Below are 20098 nucleotides of genomic sequence, written 5' to 3' on the forward strand. Positions count from 1 at the left end.
GAGTTTGGCTATAGCTTGTGATATTTCCTCTTTACTGATTTCTGCATTTAAAAGTGCTCTGTCCTCTGCAGAAAGGAGAGGTAAATCAATTTCTGCGAGAAAGGATGTCAATTTATCTTGGTCTATTTGGGTGCCTGGAATATAAAGGGATTTATAGTAGGAAGCGAATTCATTAACTATATCCTGAGGGCGAGTCAGCATATTACCTGTAAGTGATTTTAAGACTGGGATAGCCATAGCAACTTCTCTTTGTCGCAATTGTGCTGCTAAAAGTCTACCCGCCTTTTCTCCCTGTTCATAATGCCTCCCTTTCATTTTTTGTAGGGCATATTCTGCCTTGGAAGTCAAGAGACTGTTCAGTGCCATACGGGCTTGTTCTAATGATTTACGATTTTGTAAATTGGGTTTTTTGGTATATAAACGGGTGAATTGCTCAATGTCTTGTTTTAATTCTTTCTGTCGAGTAGCATTTTTCCTATTGGCTTGAGTTGCATCCCGCATAAGTTGCCCCCGGATGGTAGCTTTAGCAGCAGCCCACATAGTCCGGCCAGAAGTCACAGAACCTTGATTTAAGGAAAGATAATTGTGAAGATGATCCTGTAATTGTGTTATATCCTTAGGAGTTTTGTGACGTTGAATATTCATCCTCCAACGTTTGTGACCTGGTCTTGCCATCCCTGTTTGTAACTGTAATAAGACTGGAGAGTGATCAGATATTGATGCTTCCAAAATATGGGATTCCTGAACTGATTGGACTATACCTTGGGAGATTAAAAAGTAGTCCAACCAAGAAAGAGTTCCATGAGTGGGGGACGTGAAGGTGTATTCAGTGTCATCCGGGTGTGCAAGACGCCAGTGATCAACAAGGCCGTTATCATCAATTATGTCATTCATGAGGGCCCTGTCTGCAGCATTATGTTTATCAAAAGGGCCTGTCCTGTCAAGAATCGGATCTCTCACCAAATTCCAATCACCCCCTATAAGGTATTGTGAAGCATCAATCTCTGACAACAAACGATTCAGATGTAGGAGAAAGGATTTTTTGGAACCTGTCGGGGCATAGACTGATCCCACACAGATATGAGTATCACCAATATGCAGTTTAGCAAAGACATAACGACCGTCTGGATCTACCCATGTTTTGGATACCATAACTGGAAGGGTTTTTCGAATGAGAATTGCCACAACACATTTGCGAGTAGGACCTGAGTCTGAGGAACTGTCGCTATGAATACTGCTGTGGAAAACCTTTCCTACCCAGTCTCTACACAATTTTTTTGATTCAAATTCGTCAAGATGTATCTCTTGAAGAAGAGCCACATCTACTTTTTTGGATTGGAGATATGAGAAAACTTTATTCCTCTTAATATAATGCGTCAAACCATGAACATTCCATGATATTGCACACAAGGCATGGGAAACAACCATATTTGCAGGAGTATTGAAAATTTTGTTTAACTTTTGTAGACAGAATAAAATGAGTTATGAAGGAAAGGTTTTCCAGTAACAAGTATAAAAATTGTTTTAAAATCTGCTTGTCAATAAGAAGAAAAAATGGATTGTGTAGAAAGAATAGGAAATACGTTCAAGTTACAATAAACTGGTGTACAGAGTACTACAGGATCAAAAACTTTAACCGCGGGTCTGGGTTCACAAGAACACCGCTCCAGGCAAGGCCCCCACCAGGAGTACTAAGCAGAAACCAGGAACGATTATTATTGAAAATATTAGGATCTATAGAGCCCAATTATACTTGATGGTGATCTGTGAAGGGAAGAACCAAGCATTATAAAGCATGTACCTGGGCGTGTCTGGGAAATAGAATAAAGAGATCTATAGAATATTCTAAAGGGACATACGTGTCAATAATATAAACAAGAATATTTCATTCTAGATATATCATAAAGGATCAAATAAATAATAGATTGTATTCATAACTATAAATATTATTTAGCAGGCATAGTTGTAAAAAGGATTACCAGTAAAATGAATACAATTCAAATGACAGACTAGCAATTGAATAAATATGAGAAAAGAAACAGTAAAGAGAGTATTATCCAATAAATACCAGCATAATAAATAATAAAATGGCCAATGTAATAAACATTCATCCCAAGCGGAACAATTAATATATTTATATAATAATTATTAAAATATACAAATTCAAACCTTAAAGTATATAGAAGAAAAAGATAAACATCTTATGTTGAACATTGGCAACAATAATAAGGGAATAGAGAGAGAAATAGTGTAGATAATGTCCATCTGCTGAATATAAAGGTAGGATATTTCTGTGAAATATGAACATGGGAGTCATGAACTAGAATAGTTATTAATTATTAAAAAAATGAAAATACGCTACTAAGAACCATATTCCATCTTAAAATTAGTAATAGGTATGTAGAAAAGGAGATTATAAACAGATTTATCATTAGAATAAATACAAATATATCTATTGGAGATAGCACATAAAAGTCCTATGAGGTACAATAATAAGTAATATATATAAAATACATTTTTATAAAAATTTGGAAACTGCTTAAATAAGTTTCAAATCGAAGGCATACACAAATAGATATTAGAAACCATTAACAAGAATGAGTAAATAAATACAGAAAGAGTGCGGAAAATACTCATCTGGAATGTTGAGGATGCTTGTCTCCCTGTATAGCATAAACCTGAGAGATTTAGGCTAAATCTTGTAATTAGCAAGAGAAGAGATATGTTGTCAAGGACTACTCTCCATCAGAGGTGGACTTTAAAGGAGAGCGAGATTTGTCTCTGTGATGATCTTGAGTAAAGTTAGATACTGTCTGTATGGCTGAGTTTTTATCTTCTTTGGTGCGGTTCAATCTCTCAAGCTCTCTACCACGTTGACGAGCTTCACCTGTGATACGACGTCTACCATCTGGAAGGTGATGAGTAGATTGAAAACTTTGAGAAGTCTGAGGAGTAGACTTATGTTGAATATCCATATCTTGCAGCATCATGTCATCCAAGAAGCGTTGTAGCTCATCTGGATTGTAGAAGTCTCTTGATTCTCCATTCTTAGTAACACGAAAACGGGCTGGATCAAACAAGCCGTATTTGATGTCCATTTTTCGCAGCAAAGGCCTCATGGATAAAAATGCTTTTCGTCGTTCATTAGTTTCTCGGGAAAAATCAGCAGCCATACGAATTTCATGACCCTCATAACTATAAGAATTCTGTGTACGTGCTGCAGTCAGTAGTTGTCGAACCTGATCATGCCGCAAAAAGCAAGCAATGAGGGGTCTTGGGCGGGAATTTAGATCCTTACGCGGAGGGCCAAGACGATGCGCACGTTGAATTTCAAGCATGGGTTCAAATCGAATACCAACCAGTTTTGGAATAATTTAAGAAGGCTCCAGTATTCTGACCTTCAATTTTCTCTGGAAAGCCAAAAAAACGGATGTTATCTCTCCTGCTGCGATCTTCCAAATCCACCAGCTTGCTACGGAGAAATAATAATTCTTGATCTCTGCTTTGTAATGTGTCGAATTTATTTTCAACAGCAGTCAAGCCTTGATCCAAGCCTTCTGTTTTAGTATGAAATTGCACAATATCTGCTCTTATTGATTTGGTTTCCAATGCAAGGGAAGAAATGTTAATGTCCATTTCTGTTAGGCGGCTACTAATGGTTGAAATTTCCTGAAAGAGACGGTCCATAGTGTCACCTGATATTACCTTGGAAGTAGTGCGAGGTTGAGCAGGTGGTGATGAGGAAGAGCTCTTCGCAGACATATTACTTGATAGTTTTAATGCATTGGCAAAAAGCTAACTGCTTAGTAGGCTTGTTTCCGTTCTTGTTATTAGGCATTACCGCAGACATTTGAAGCAGTAAAGAAGAAGAATGAATCAAGCTTGCCAATAAGAATGAAGTGAATTTTAGTTATGTAACTTGTTTTGACACAACATGAAACATATATATATTTGTTGGGTTTTGTTTATTTAAAAAAAAAAAAACAGTATATTGGCTCAGGTAGCTGATGTTGTGAGGTAACACAAACAAATTGAGAGGCGGCGATTATGCATTGATGAAGCAAGTTGTGCCAAAAGGTTTAAAATTACAAATAAATTCATTTTGCTCTTTTTTCCTAGTCAGAGGCAGTTTACACAGAAATTCCAGCAGTCTGTACATTGTTGAAAGGAAGACGAAAGGCTTTCATTTACCTCCAGAGACAAGCTGACAGAAATTAGAGCGAGTTTAGCTCAAAAAACAGTCTCAGAGACAAAAAGGTGACACATGAACCAGCAATTATTTAGAAATAAAATGTTGCAGTCCAGAGGTGCTGATCGCAGACACAACTCTGAGGTGATTCAATGTGTGGTCAAAGCGTCATTTATCAAGAGCAGTGCGTGTGGAAACTCCCAGCTTAACTAAAATAACTTCATTGCCAAGGATTTTCATGTATAAACTCCCACCAGCAGTTGTTGACTGAAATAATGATAGAGCTGTGAGGGTTAGAGTGGGGAGAATGCCTACCTCATGAATCTTCACACTGTCAATGCCACAAGCTAGTCAGATAAGCAGGCGCGATGACAACGCGAGGCCCGGGGCTTCAAAGGCTTCACAAGGCCCGGCCTGCGCCCTTTCTCTCAGAAATTCCACAGCTTGAACAGGGGTCAAGAAGAGGTCATTGGGCTACGGAAACATATCCCAGGCATGGCTCTGATTTCAGCTTGCTCAGGAACTCTTCAGTGACAGTCCTGGAGATGCTGTAAATAAAGCTGTCTCCATATGGGTGCCGGCCCGGAGCAGAGCTCTTCAATTAGGCGGCCATCTTCCTACGTGGCCAGACCACGCCCCCTATAAAGTTGTTTTTGAGCTCGCAGGTAAACCGTAAACCAAGCTGCCTGTGGGCGATTAGGGCGGCTCACGCAGGATTTCATGGGCGCAATATGGTCAATAGCTTTTACAATAGTCGAGTTGTATTTAGATAGTGCCTCCTCAATATTGTCAGATGCAGCAAATTGGGGCCTTATAAAAATTTTTTGAAAGTTCTCCGAAGAGACTTTCTGCCATTGCCTATGCAGATTGGCTGTGGTCCGGTTAGAGTTTTTAGGATCTGTGAGGTCCTGAAAATAGAATTCAATAACTGAATGATCTGACCAATTAATTTGTTTGGGAGGTTCGCACTTGATCTTAGAAGAATTTGAGAATATAATGTCCAAAGTATGGCCAGCTGCATGAGTTGGCCCTTCATTAAGCTGGGATAGGCCTAATAAAGATAAATTGGCCAAGAGTGTCTGAGCATCTGAATTGGCATCACTTTCACTATGGACATTAAAATCTCCTATAAGTATTCAACCCCCTCTCCACTAAAAGAGCTCATAGTGAACCACTCGAAAACTATTGAGCACCCTTTGAACCCTTTTTAAAAAGCACACATTATTCGCCTTTCCAAAGAAATCATCTTCAGCACTATAAAATGTTTCTTTGACCAAATGTGGATTGAGAAAGCTGTGAGTAATACATTTGTATTTTTGGAAATGCTGTAAAATTCTTAACACAGTGTTCCATATTGAAGCAATTTGAAAATACTGACTTGGCTAGGCGAGGATAAAAGAGGTAGGGCCACATAAAGGGATTGTGGTAGGGTATATAGAAGGTATCATATTGACAGGCCACAATATCCTGACCATAATATTGATGAACAAAATATCAAAGCGACAATGGCACAGGAGAAGGTATGAATTTACTAGTCTTAACTCCACATCTACATACCTTGAAGATATATATATGTTCACTGAAAAAACCATAGGTTTCAGGCACGTTATAGTTAGAAATTAGCATTTAAAAAACCTTAGAAATTCACTGAAAAAAACATAGGTTTTAGGGAAAGTTATAGTTAGTTGGACATTTCACTCATACAAAACAAGAGAAATTCCCCCGTTATAGTTAGTTCAGCTAACTATAACTCGCGCCCCCGCAATGCAGTGCTGATGACGTCACATATTACATCACTCATGACATGGTCAGTGACATCACTGATGACATCACTGATGACATCTCAAATGACATCACTAATGACATCATCCATGTGATACATTGATGCATCTTCTCACACCCTAATATAACCTTTGATACACCCACTCTAAATTATAGACTGCCATTCTCAAAACCATAGACACTCCAACATCAATAACTACATACCCACTCACTGATTCTTAGGTTTACACACACATCCACTCACTCACCCGTACAGTCACTCATACTTATGGTCACTCAGGACTATCATATGCACTCATACACCTATATAGAAACTCACACACTGCCACTCATCCATAGAGGTACTCACACACCTAGTCAGTCATGCAAATAATTAATCACACTGCCATTTACTCACCTATACAGTTATACACACACCACCTCAATTACTCATACAAATACTAGCACATTCTTACGCTCTTATACAATCACTGATACAAGCACACACTCATCCATACAGCCACTCTCACAATCAGACACTCTCACTTATAGCCATTTATGTACTCCAACACACATATATACTGCTTTTCACATATGTAGTTACTCACACATGTACCACTGATATATACATTCACTTTCTAACACACCCATACACACACTCACCCACCCATACAGTCCATCACAGATGCACCCACTCACACATCTATGCACAGAGTCACACCCCCCACACAAACACTCAGGCATCCATACAAATACTCAGACAACCAATCAACGACCCATATAGACACTCATGCAGCTATTCGCAAACCCATGCAGCTGCTTACACACCAACAGACAGACAGATACAGACATTCAGACAGTTTAGTCACTAACCCATGCATTCAGTAAGATACGTTTAATCACTCACTTATAGAGTCAGTCACGCACCTACTAAATCATCCATTCAGACCCTTATACATCCACTCATTCTTCAATACGCCTTTCCCTATATATATTAAACATATTTAATCTTTACAGAAACACACAGTCACTGGATGATGTCATCAGTGATGTCATTAGTGATGTCATTTTAAATGTCATCAGTGATGTCATCAGTGATGTCACTGACCATGTCATGAGTGATGTAATATGTGACGTCATCAGCACTGCATTGCGGGGGCGCGAGTTATAGTTAGCTGAACTAACTATAACGGGGGAATTTCTCGGGGGCCAATTACCAAAGAAGTGTGGGAGCCCCGCGCTTCTTTTTTTTATTTTCGGACGAAATTCGCGCTGGGTGCGCGAACCTCGCCGATTTTCTTTTTTAAAAAAATGCTTTTTTTTGCCCTGGTGGTCCTTGTGGGACCCCCTGAGCAGGCCTAGGGGGTCAGGGTGTTTCTACCCTGCCCTCTTGTCGCGTTTTTCGCGTTTGTTTTATAGGTTTCTTGTGCCTCAGTTCTACCGAGGCACAAGATGGCTGCCAACACTTCCTGATCTGGAGTGTTGACAGCCAATTAGAATACAGCTCGTGCATGGCAGGGTGCGCGCTGGGTGCGGGGAGGGTGCGCGGATCCTCCGAGGCCATAGATATATCTATCTTTTTAACTCTAATTTTCTCAGGAACTACTGAACGGATTTACACCATTTAAGCAAAAGGCACGAGTCTGAACTGAGGACTACGTCTTTGCCAAATTTGGTGTAATTAGCTGCGTCAACAGGTCTTATGGGAAAATGCATGGGGAAAACGCGTTTTGGGACCCCCCTTTTTTCTCGGCCCCCACTTGACGAATCACCGTGAAATTTTCAGGATAGGAGCAGACCGGAGCTGGCCAAAAGTTTGGAAAATTTCCCGGAGATTCGTCAATCGGCACCAACGTTATTCCAAATAGTATGTTGCGGATTTCCTATGGAAAATAGGTCATAACTATATCTACCTATATATATATATTACCTACTGGCAATCGCCAGTAGGTAGTTCTAGTTAGGACCTTGTTTCTATTCAAAAAGCATTTTTTCCTTTTCCAATAACTTTGGCACTGGTTAGAAAATCATCGCAAAATTTTCAATGCAAGTGGGGCGCTCTGGTCAGCTCCTGTCTTGAAAGTTTCTGGGTGATTTGGCAAGCTGGGGCCGAGTAAAAAGGGGGGTCCCAAAACGTGTTTTCTCCATGTTAATTTCAATAGGAAACTTTAGACACGGCTACAGTCCGAACTGCTGAACGGAATTACACCAAATTTGGCAAAAAGGTTGCCCTTGGTTCAGAAAGTGTTAAGTTAGGGAATTAATTCCCCTTGAATCCTGAGGGCCCCTGGGGGCCAACTAGCCCACCGGGTACCTCCAGTAAGCGCCACAGGGCTGCGTTGCAGAGAGGTGGTCCAGGCCATGCCCCTTTTTACACCTCTCTGCAATGCAGCTCTATGGCGCTTACTGGAGGTACCAGGTGGGCTAGTTGGACCCCAGGGACCCTCAGGATTCAAGGGACTTAATCCACCAACTTAAAACGTGCCACGGGGTGCGTTTGCACAGTGGTGAAGGGAGGGGGTGGGGCCTGAGGTGACATATGTGCAAACACGCCCTGTGGTGTGTTTTAAGTTAGGGAATTAAGTCCCCTTCAATCCTGAGGGCCCCTGGGGGCCAACTAGTCCACCAGGTACCTCCAGTAAGTGCCACAGGTCTGCGTTGCAGAGAGGTGGTCCAGGCCACGCCCCTTTTTACACCTCTCTGCAACGCAGCTCTGTGGCGCTTACTGGAGGTACCTGGTGGGCGAGTTGGATCCCAGGGACCCTCAGAATTCAAGGGGACATAATCCCCCAACTTACAACGTGCCAGGGGGCGTGTTTGCAGAGTGGTGGAGAAAGGGGTCATGGCCTTTGTCTACCTCTCACCAATCCCACGGCGTGGGGCCTACTGGAGGTAAAAGGTAGGCTAGTTAGCCCCTAAAGAACCCCCAGCAGTGAATGGGACTTCATTCCACATCCAAGAGCATGCCAGGGAGTGTGTTTGTAGAGTGGTGGGTGGGCAAAGTGAGCATGGCCTGGTACGAGTACTTACCAATGCTGCTTTGTGGGACTGACTGGAGGTAATAGTTTGGGAAGTTGGTCCCCAAGGATGTCCTTGGGGGCCAACTACCCCTCTTGTTACCTCCAGCAAGTCCCACACAGTTGGATTGCTAAGACGTCTTCAGAGGCCATGGCCCGCTTTCTCTACCACTCTGCAAATGTGCCTCGTGGCAGACTACGAGATGGGGATGAAGTCCAATTTAGTCCTCAGGGAGTTTGGGGGCCAAGAATCCCTGCTGGTACCTCCTGTAAGTCCGACGCAGCGGAATTCTTGAGCGTTGGTTGGACGCCCAGCACCCTTTCCCCACCACGCTGCAAATGCCACTACTAGTTAAAGTAGCATATTTCTGCACCTCTGACTTAGAGGTAGTTTTAGTCCCCCAGCCCTATGTACTAGGGCCTTACAGAGGAGGTCATGCTAATCACAGGGGTACCCCAACGCATAGTGTTTCCTAGTGAATGTAGGTGTTTTCACTGTATTCTAAGTGTCTTTTAGCATAGCACTGGCTTTAGGCCTGGTTAGTCAGAGTCAGTTACCACCAGTACCCGTCTGAAAAAGTTGTGGGCACAGGATGATTTTGCAACAAGGCCTCTTTCTGCTCCTCTGTTGGTTCTTTCTGCACATGTCTTGCTTCTTCCTGCACTTTTCTTCGTCTTTGTAGACTTCTGTTGCTTCTTTCTGCATTTCTTTTGCTTCTTTCTGTGTGTTTTTTCTTCTTTCTTAACATGTCCTACCACTGTAGCATAGTTAGAAACTAGCATTTAAAAAACCTTTGAAATTCACTGAAAAAACCATAGGTTTCAGGCACGTTATAGTTAGAAATTAGCATTTAAAAAAACATTGAAATTCACTGAAAAAAACATAGGTTTCAGGCACGTTATAGTTAGAAATTAGCATTTAAAAAACCTTAGAAATTCACTGAAAAAACCATAGGTTTTAGGGAGTTGGACATTTCAATCGTACAAAACCAGAGAAATTGCAGTTTGCAATGACAGGGCGGGAGCCTCGCGGCTCCCACCCTGTCATTGCAAACTGCTTTGCTTCCCTGCTCTCGCTTCAATGAAGCAAAGCTGATTGCTTTTCCACATGGGGAGCAGCATGTTAGCTGCTCCTCATGTTGAAAAGCAATGTCGGCTTCTGCAGGACGCGGGGAGCTGGCTGGGACCGTGGGGGCGTTGGGGACCCCCAATAGAGGATGGGGTCCCAGGGGCCATAAGTGGCCTGGGAGGGGGGCCACGTGGCCCCCCTCCCCAATTAAATAAATAAACAAACAATGGCCGGCCCCGGGGGATGGGGTCCCCGGGGCCTTAAAATGGCCAGAGGAGGGGGGCTACGCAGCCCCCTCCATAATTTTTTTTAAAAAGGGCCATGCCCCGGGGGATGGGGTCCCCGGGGCCAAAAAAGGGAAAGAGAAGGGGGGGGCTACACAGCCCCCCTTCTAAAAATAAAAAAACTAAAAGACCCGAATCGGGCCGGAGGCCACGCCCCATCCTTACACCACTGGCGCGTTTGCAGAGGGGGAACTAATTCCCCTTGAATACTGGGGGTCCCTGGGGGCGAACTAGCCCACCAGGAACCTCCAGTATGGGCCAGGGGGCTGCGTTGCAGAGAGGTGTAATGAGGCCACACCCCTTTTTACACCTCTCTGCAACGCAGCTCCGTGGCGCTTTCTGGAGGTACCTGGTGGTCAAGTTGGCCGCTAGGGGACCTCAGGATTCAAGGGGACTTAATCCCCCAACTTAAAACGCGCCACGGGGCGCGTTTGCACAGTGGTGAAGGTAGGGGGCGGGGCCTGAGGTGATACTGTGCAAACACGCCCTGTGGTGCATTTTAAGTTGGGGAATTCATTCCTCTTCAATCCAGAGGTCCCCTAGGGGCCAACTAGCCAACCAGGTACCTCCAGAAAGCGCCACGGAGCTGCGTTGCAGAGTGTTGTAAAAAGGGGCGTGGCCTCTGAACACCTCTCTGCAACGCAGCTCCCTGGAGCATACTGGAGGTACCTGGTGGGCAAGTTGGCCACCAGGGGACCTCAGGATTCAATGGGACTTATTCCCCCAACTTAAAACACGCCACGGGCGTGTTTGCACAGTGGTGAAGGTAGGGGGCGGGACCTGAGGTGATATGTGTGCAAACACGCCCTGTGGCGCGTTTTAAGTTGGGGAATTAATTCCTCTTCAATCCAGAGGTCCCCTAGCGGCCAACTATCCCACCAGGTACCTCCAGGAAGCGCCACGGAGCTGCGTTGCAGAGTGTTGTAAACAGGGGCGTGGCCTCTGAACACCGCTCTGCAACGCAGCTCCCTGATGCATACTGGAGGTACCTGGTGGGCTAGTTGGTCCCCAGGGGACCGCAGGATTGAAGAGGAATTAATTCCCCAACTTAAAACACGCCACAGGGCGTGCTGGCACACGTCACCTCAGGCCCCGCCCCCTTACTTTACCATTGTACAAATATTCCTCTAAAATCAGCCGAACTACGAATTATGATTTACTCACCTGTTCTCAGGAGAGAACCCAGGGCTGCATCTTTTAGCCCAGCACTGACCCTGTAAAATAATTCTAAGCGTACTTACCAGTAACTTGTATTTCCTTCCATAGGAATCCATTGTGTGGTTTTCAGCAGAAAAGTTTCTAAGTGTCCATTTTTGAAACGTACAAATATTCCTCTAAAATCAGCCGAACTACGAATTCCAATTTACTCACCTGTTATCAGGAGAGAACCCAGGGCTGCATCTTTTAGCCCAGCACTGACCCTGAAAAATAATTTTAAGCGTACTTACCAGTAACTTGTATTTCCTTCCATAGGAATCCATTGTGTGGTTTTCAGCAGAAAAGTTTCTAAGTGTCCATTTTTGAAACGTACAAATATTCCTCTAAAATCAACCGAACTACGAATTCCGATTTACTCAACTGTTCTCAGGAGAGAACCCAGGGCTGCATCTTTTAGCCCAGCACTGACCCTGAAAAATAATTCTAAGCGTACTTACCAGTAACTTGTATTTCCTTCCATAGGAATCCATTGTGTGGTTTTCAGCAGAAAAGTTTGTGTCCATTTTTGAAACGTACAAATATTCCTCTAAAATCAGCCGAACTACGAATTCCGATTTACTCACCTGTTCTCAGGAGAGAACCCAGGGCTGCATCTTTTACCCCAGCACTGACCCTGAAAAATAATTCTAAGCGTACTTACCAGTAACTTGTAATTCCTTCCATAGGAATCCATTGTGTGGTTTTCAGCAGAAAAGTTTCTAAGTGTCCATTTTTGAAACATACAAATATTCCTCTAAAATCAACCGAACTACGAATTCCGATTTGCTCACCTGTTCTCAGGAGAGAACCCAGGGCTGCATCTTTTAGCGCAGCACAGACCCTGAAAAATAATTCTAAGCGTACTTACCAGTAACTTGTATTTCCTTCCATAGGAATCCATTGTGTGGTTTTTAGCAGAAAAGTTTCAGTGTCCATTTTTGAAACGTACAAATATTCCTCTAAAATCAGCCGAACTCCGAATTCCGATTTACTCACCTGTTCTCAGGAGAGAACCCAGGGCTGCATCTTTTAGCCCAGCACTGACCCTGAAATATAAGTCTAAGCGTACTTACCAGTAACTTGTATTTCCTTCCATAGGAATCCATTGTGTGGTTTTCAGCAGAAAAGTTTCAGTGTCCATTTTTGAAACTTACAAATATTCCTCTAAAATCAACCAAACTACAAATTCCGATTTACTCACCTGTTCTCAGAAGAGAACCCAGGGCTGCATCTTTTAGCCCAGCACTGACCCTGAAAAATAATTCTGAGCGTACTTACCAGTAACTTGTATTTCCTTCCATAGAAATCCATTGTGTGGTTTTCAGCAGAAAAGTTTCAAAGTGTCCATTTTTGAAACGTACAAATATTCCTCTAAAATCAGCCGAACTACGAATTCCGATTTACTCACCTGTTCTCAGGAGAGAACCCAGGGCTGCATCTTGTAGCCCAGCACTGACCCTGAAAAATAATTCTAAGCGTACTTACCAGTAACTTGTATTTCCTTCCATAGGAATACATTGTGTGGTTTTCAGCAGAAAAGTTTGTGTCCATTTTTGAAACGTACAAATATTCCTCTAAAATCAGCCGAACTATGAATTACGATTTACTCACCTGTTCTCAGGAGAGAACCCAGGGCTGCATCTTTTAGCCCAGCACTGACTCTGAAAAATAATTCTAAGCGTACTTACCAGTAACTTGTATTTCCTTCCATAGGAATCCATTGTGTGCTTTTAAGTAGAAAAGTTTCTAAGTGTCTATTTTCACAAACTAAAAATATTCCTAAAAAATTGTCTGTATGACTTAAACACATTATTTCAACTGTTTACAAGAGATTCACCTGTGCTGGATCCAGGATCCACAACTGAGTAAGAAAAAGTAACGATAACACTACTTACCTGCTAAGTGAATTTTCTGCCGTAGGATAACATTGGTGATTCTATGTGAAAAATGTTCTGTCAACTTTTAAAATACAATAATAATCCTTAAAAATCACTACTGTAACCGAAACGCTTTTACTCAACTGTTTACAGGAGATGTCCAAGGACTGAATCTAGCATCCAGTCCTGTGGTTAGAAAAGTAATCCATAAAGTAACTAATTGCATTTGACTAGAAATTCACATTGAGCTCAATGTTGCTTTGTGTTTGAAATTGTGTTGCCCATTGCAGCAACTGTAACTACTGTACTTAAAAGTCTATTGCCTATTTGCAAAGTATTTAAAATAAAGTAATTCATTCTGAGAAAGTATATTTTGTATTGTAATGTATAATGTAAATAAAAAAATAAAATATCTAAAAATAAACAGTTTAAACAATGTAGTAAATCAGTGTCAAAAAAGCAGTATAACAATTAATACATTAAAAATTGTCATTTACAAAACCTTTGAAATTCACTGAAAAACCCATAGGTTTCAGGCCTGATATAGTTAGGAATTAGCATTTAAAAAGCCTTTGAAATTCTCTGAAAAAAACATAGGTTTCAGGCCTGATATAGTTAGGAATTAGCATTTAAAAAACCTTTGAAATTCACTGAAAAAGCCATAGGTTTCAGGCCTGATATAGTTAGGAACTAGCATTTAAAAATACCTTAGAAATTCACTGAAAAAACAATAGGTTTTAGGGGTGTTATAGTTAGCTAGACATTTCACTCAAACAAAACCATTGAAATTCCTCCGATATAGTTAGTTGTACTAACTACATCTCGCGCGCCCGCAATCCACTGCTGATGATGTCACATATTACATCATTCATGACATAGTCAGTGACATCACTAATGACATCTCAAATGACATCACTGATGACATCATCCACGTGACAATCAGATACACCTCATCATACACTAGTATAACCTTTCATCACTCACTGTAAAAAAGAGAGTACCAGATTTAAAACCATTGACACACCAATACAAGTTTCTAAACACCCACTCAGTGATTCCTAGATGTATACACACATCTAATCACTTACCTATAGATTCACTCATACATGCTGTCAATGATAAATAGAACACTATCAAATATACTTATACACCTATATCGACATTACACACCAGCACACATCCTAATCATTTATGAAGTCATCCTACTCACTTATGCAAACAATGGATCATACTTACTTTTACTTAGCTATACACTTATAAAAACACCACTTCATCTATTCATATAGATAATAACTCATACTTAGTGTGTTATAAAAACACTATTACAACTATACAGTTATCCATACAGTCACTCATACAATCACTGAGTCTTATGTATACTTATTTATATACAACTACTGACACACACACTGGCTTTTATTTTTCTAGTTTGTTGGACATGTACCATTGAGACATATATTGGCTCATCGCCACACCCATAAAGATATTCACTCACCCAAACAACTGTTATAACATGTAGTTTTAACTTCAGAAACCTACTGAATCAACTATTCACACATCTTTGGGCAGTCACACACCCCCCACCGAACCATACACACATTCACTCTTCCATACAAATACTCAGTTAACTAATCAATAAATAATATAGACTTTCACGTAGCTAGTAACCAACTGGTGCAGCAGTTTACACAACAACTGACAAAGTGATACAGATATTCACACAGTTTTGTCACTATCCAATATATTTAGTGAGACACTATAAATTAGTCAAGTAAACAGTCAATCACACTGCTACTAAATCCTTCATCCAGATATTTATATTTATATATCCACCCATTCTTCAATGCAAATTGCTATATATATATATCATACATATTTAAATAACGAACCAAACCACATTCACTGGATGATGTCATCAGTGATGTCATCAGTGATGTCATTTGAGATGTCATCAGTGATGTCACTGACCATGTCATGAATGATGTAATATGTGACATCATCAGCAGTGGATTGCGGGCACACGAGATGTAGTTAGTACAACTAACTATATCGGAGGAATTTCAATGGTTTTGTTCGAGTGAAATGTCCAGCTAACTATAACACCCCTAAAACCTATTGTTTTTTCAGTGAATTTCTAAGGTTTTTTAAATGCTAATTCCTAACTATATCAGGCCTGAAACCTATGGTTTTTTCAGTGAATATATATATATATATGGACCCTCAGCAGCGATGGGGACTTCATCCCCCAACCAAGAGCACACCAGGAAGCACGTTTGCAGAGTCATGGAGAAAGGGGGCAGGGCCTCTGGCAAGTTGCTGGTTCGTGTATTTTTTATTATTTAGGAAAGGGGGCTGCGCGGCCCCCCTCCCTAGGCCTATTTTGGCCCCGGGGGCCCATCCTCCGGGGCTAGGCCTATGCTTTAATTATAATTGATTGCGGGAGAGGGGTCGTGCGGCCCCCCTCTCCAGGCTGATTTTTGCCCCGGGAGCCCCATCGCCAAGGCCCAGCCAATTTTTTTTTTAACTGCTGTGTGGCCGAGCTGCCCCCCTCCTGGGCCATTTTTAGCCCCAGGACACCATCCCCCGGGCTTGGCATCTTGTGGGGAATGCGGGGGGAGCTTCATGGCCCCCGTGGTCACTGACGGCTCCCCGCCTCCTGCGGGAGCCAGCATTGCTTTTGGGCAGAGGGAGCTGCTAACATGCATTTTCCATGCTCTCGCTTCCATGAAGTAAAGTAGTGTTTGCTATGGCATGGTGGTGGGCACTCCGGGACATTGCTGGAGCCGGCCCTGGAGGGTGGCAGTCCCCAGGGCCATGGAGAGCTCCTGGTGGGGGGGCCACAAAGCCCCCCTCCCATCTTCTCCTAAGCCCTGGGGAGGTGGTGGTCCTCGGGGCCGGGGGGCCGCAGTGGAACCCCGCATTTACTTAATTTGTGCCCCAGGGAGGTGGTGGTCCCTGGGGCTTTGTGGGGAGCTCAAGCCCCCCCACACTTTACTTTTAAAAATAACCCCTGGGAGGTGGTGGTCCTTGGGGATGTGGGAGGCTGTGTTGCCCCCGCATTGAAGATAATTAGCCCCAGGGAGGTGGCGGTCCCCAGAGGTGCCTGAGGGGGCAGCAGGAGCCCCCCACATTCAAAAAAATTAGCCCCGCAAGCATTTTGATTATTGCCTCTGGGACCTGGCCCACCGGCCTAATTAAATGAAGCCCAGGAACCCGTGTCTTGTTGAAAAATATTTTTGGCCTGGATTCACAAATCCAACGCGAATCCCGCAGATTCTTTTTTTTTTTTTTTAATGCTTTTTGTGGCCCGGGGGTTCCCTGTGGGACCCCCTGAGCAGGCCTAGGGGGTCAGAGTGTTTCTACCTTGCCCCCTTTTCTTGATTTTTCACCTTTTTTTACCTTTTTCCTTGTGACTCAATTTAACCAAGTCACAAGATGGCTGTCAACACTTCCTAGTTTGAAGTGTTGGTAACCAATCAGATCTCAGGCATGAGATCGGGAGTGTTTGCGGATCCTCCGTGGCCATATTTGTATATCTGAGAACTTAAACTACTGAACGGATTCACACCATTTAACAGAAAGAGTGAACTCTGGATTAAGAGCTACATTTCTGCCAAATTTGGTGTAATTCCGCTCAGCAGTTCAGGCTGTAGCTGCGTCAACAGTTTCCTATGGAAATTAACATGGAGAAAAAGGTTTTGGGACCCCCCCTTTTTCTCGGCCCCGCTTGACGAATCACCCCAAACCTTTCAACACATCAGCTGAGCTGACTACCCCATTAGTTTTGCAAATTTCGTGAAGATTCCTCAAACGAAGCCAAAGATATTGGCACTAGGTCCTAACTATAAGTACCTACTGGCGACCGCCAGTAGGTAACATATATAAAGTGTAATCACATATTTATAAGTAAAGTACAGATGCATCATACCCTACTTGTCATGCAAATCATATTCACATTCCCACAATCCAAAGTGCAAATGCATGATCTAAAACATAAACATATATGTAAAGTGGAATCACATGTGTATAATAAAGTGCAAATCCATCATACCTTGCTTGCCATGAGAATCATATACGAGTCAAATGGTGCTCATGCATATCATCATCAAGATCAGTATATGTGGAGTTAGGTATTGAAAATCTATACAAACTTACCTTTCGATATTTGTCCCTTGATAGTGTGGTCACAATATTGTGACCAGTCAATATTCTGGCTTTGATATTGCCAGTACAAACACTTTAAGGCATTTGCTGCAATTCTAGACATGAATTTTTAAAGACTGTACTGCAGTGACTTCTTGATACTAGATTACCAATGAAGAAGAATATTTTTGGGATCCAGGAATGGAGAGCAGTTTTTGAGTGTGGTTGACCAACTTGTCGATGTCTCACCATCTCTAACGTAGCTTGCTGCTCACTCCGATTCAAGGCAAAGATTCCTTCTTCTGACCCCAGGATTAGGTGTGTTTCTGCGACAAAACAAATCATGCAGATCTGTAAACCTTAGTAAACTTTTTCAATGGTATAGTGCTTTGGATCATTGAACTTGCTCGCGGGAAGATATTTGTCAATGTGATTCCATATTTGTCAAAAGGCAGCTTAATTTTCTGAATTAAAAATCTCTGGCCATGTGACGCCCAGTATACTTTGACTCCCTAGTTGTGTGGTCTCATAATTTGTATTTATTTATTTAAATATTTGTATAGTGCAGCTGGACCAGAAAAGGTTTGCATAGAACAAAACAATCAAAAAGAGTCAACTAGGAAACTAGGAAGCGAAGAAGGCATAGACTCATGTATTAAGAATAGCATATCAGTTTCAACTTATTAAGGAAATGCTAGTGGTTGTTATCTTATCCATATTTAAATAGCTTTGTCTTGGTGTGTGGTGGTTGTGTCAAAAGCATTTGAAAACAGCTGTTGAATGAAAAAAAATTGTGCAGATTGAACATGACTTTGCACTGCCTCAAAGTCACACAATATGACTTAAAGCCATGCAAAGTCTTGGTATGGTATTTTCTTTTCAGTGCAAAAAGCTGCCCTTTTGTAGCGCAAATAGAACTTTGTGTTACTTTGCTCTAATTCCATCAAGAGGGCATTCCATGGGCGATTTAACACTACCACCCACGGTTTCTGATGCAAAACCAGAAGTACAAAAGCTAGCTGACTTTGCAAAAGAAAATTAAGTCTCCTTGAGGTAGGTGCAAAGTTGGGAAATGTTTTAGTTTCTCCTAACATTTCAAATGTTTAACACAATTATCAAAGCATAGAATTTTGTATGGAAGGGGTATACTTCCAGTACAAAAGCTATGCTTGACAGCACACACACCTTTGCTGTATGGTGCAATGTTTTGTGTGAAGCTAGGCAACCTTAAAGAGCACCAGCGCAAGGAAGAGAGTAATAGAAATAGTAAATATGGCAATCACCCCAAACCTTTCAACACATCAGCTGACCTTATGACCAAAGGGTTGCTGTGCTGCGTCGCGCTGTTTCTTTGTAAATCTACTCTGATGACATGAAACAACTTGCTGTGTGATCAATACCAAAACATTGGAGGGCAATCTCAAAATTCAAAATGTTATTTAATTCATTGACTCAAAGTGCATTGATTTCTCAGTTCAGTTGCTTATTATCAGGAGACATCCCATACTCCATTTGTCCAAATAAAAAAGTATTTATGCTCAGGAAATTTGCAACTTATTTATTTAGAACGCTCGTCAGACCCGGGCAGTTGGAATTTCTGTGAATATGTATACCCAAAAAACCCTAAGTGGACAACAAGCCCCTAAAGACGTCCTGGCTTATTCCTAAAAGTCTAAATAGGAATATATGTTATAGGAACGGTGTAGATAACGTTTTGATGATTGGATCTCAAGAATGATGATTGACCTGATTAAGTTCTGAGGCAAGGACGAAACGCATTGGCTGGATCATTGAATATTTATTGGAATACTATCAAGATGAATGAATAAAAAAGTTGCAAATTTTCTCAGCATGAATACTTTTTCATTTGGACGAATGGAGTATCGGATGTCCCCAGAATATCAGCAACTGAGAAATGAATTAACTTTCAGTCGATGACTAAATAACATTTTAAATAGTGAGTTTACCCTCCCATGTTTTGGTATTGATTGTACGATTAGAGATTTATTATCAGTCGGATCTCTGGGGTGTGCAACTTTGGTAAACAGTTAGGAACTAGCCGGTACCACAACTGCATTTGACTTTGACTTTCTGTTGCAACTTGCTGTTTGATGTTGCATACTTGCTTAGGTGAGATGACTGAAGAAGGGAACTCCGGTTAAAGTTCACTTATTGGTGAACCCTATACCTCATTTAAGCCAGTCTTAGTTTTTCAACATCAGAAGTATCCCCAATTGATTAACATACATCTTCCCTTTTTTTCTCCATGAGTCCCTCCCTCCATTCTTCTGAGTTAATACTCTTACAATTTCCAAATTTTGATCTGTTGTGCATTTTCCTCTTGATTAAAAGCTAAAACAGAACGCAGGAGGATTCTGTCTGCTTATATACCTAACTAATATACCTAACTAATGATTTCCATTATTTTTGTCCCATGGGGCCACTTACTTTTGAACTTTTCATGACAGAAGTATTCTAACTTCCAAACAATTGAATGACTTGAAAACGTTTCAGAAAGGAATTTCAAGACTTCTTCTCTCAAAGGGTTAAATTCATCTCTT

The 20098-nt window shown here is 41.8% G+C and overlaps 1 protein-coding gene across 2 annotated transcripts in view; it reads right to left on the bottom strand.

Moving 5' to 3' along the window:
• LOC146798005 (mitogen-activated protein kinase kinase kinase kinase 5-like) overlaps positions 1-20098 on the bottom strand; it is a 581883-nt gene that overhangs the window by 139515 nt on the left and 422270 nt on the right. For both annotated transcript variants that reach the window (XM_085625240.1, XM_085625239.1), the window contains one exon: positions 17787-17863. In XM_085625240.1, the coding sequence (XP_085481366.1) occupies positions 17787-17863 (77 nt within the window). The remainder of the gene's footprint in view (positions 1-17786; positions 17864-20098) is intronic.

Source organism: Triturus cristatus, chromosome 9 (assembly GCF_964204655.1).
Source record: "Triturus cristatus chromosome 9, aTriCri1.1, whole genome shotgun sequence".
Lineage (NCBI taxonomy): Eukaryota > Metazoa > Chordata > Amphibia > Caudata > Salamandridae > Triturus > Triturus cristatus.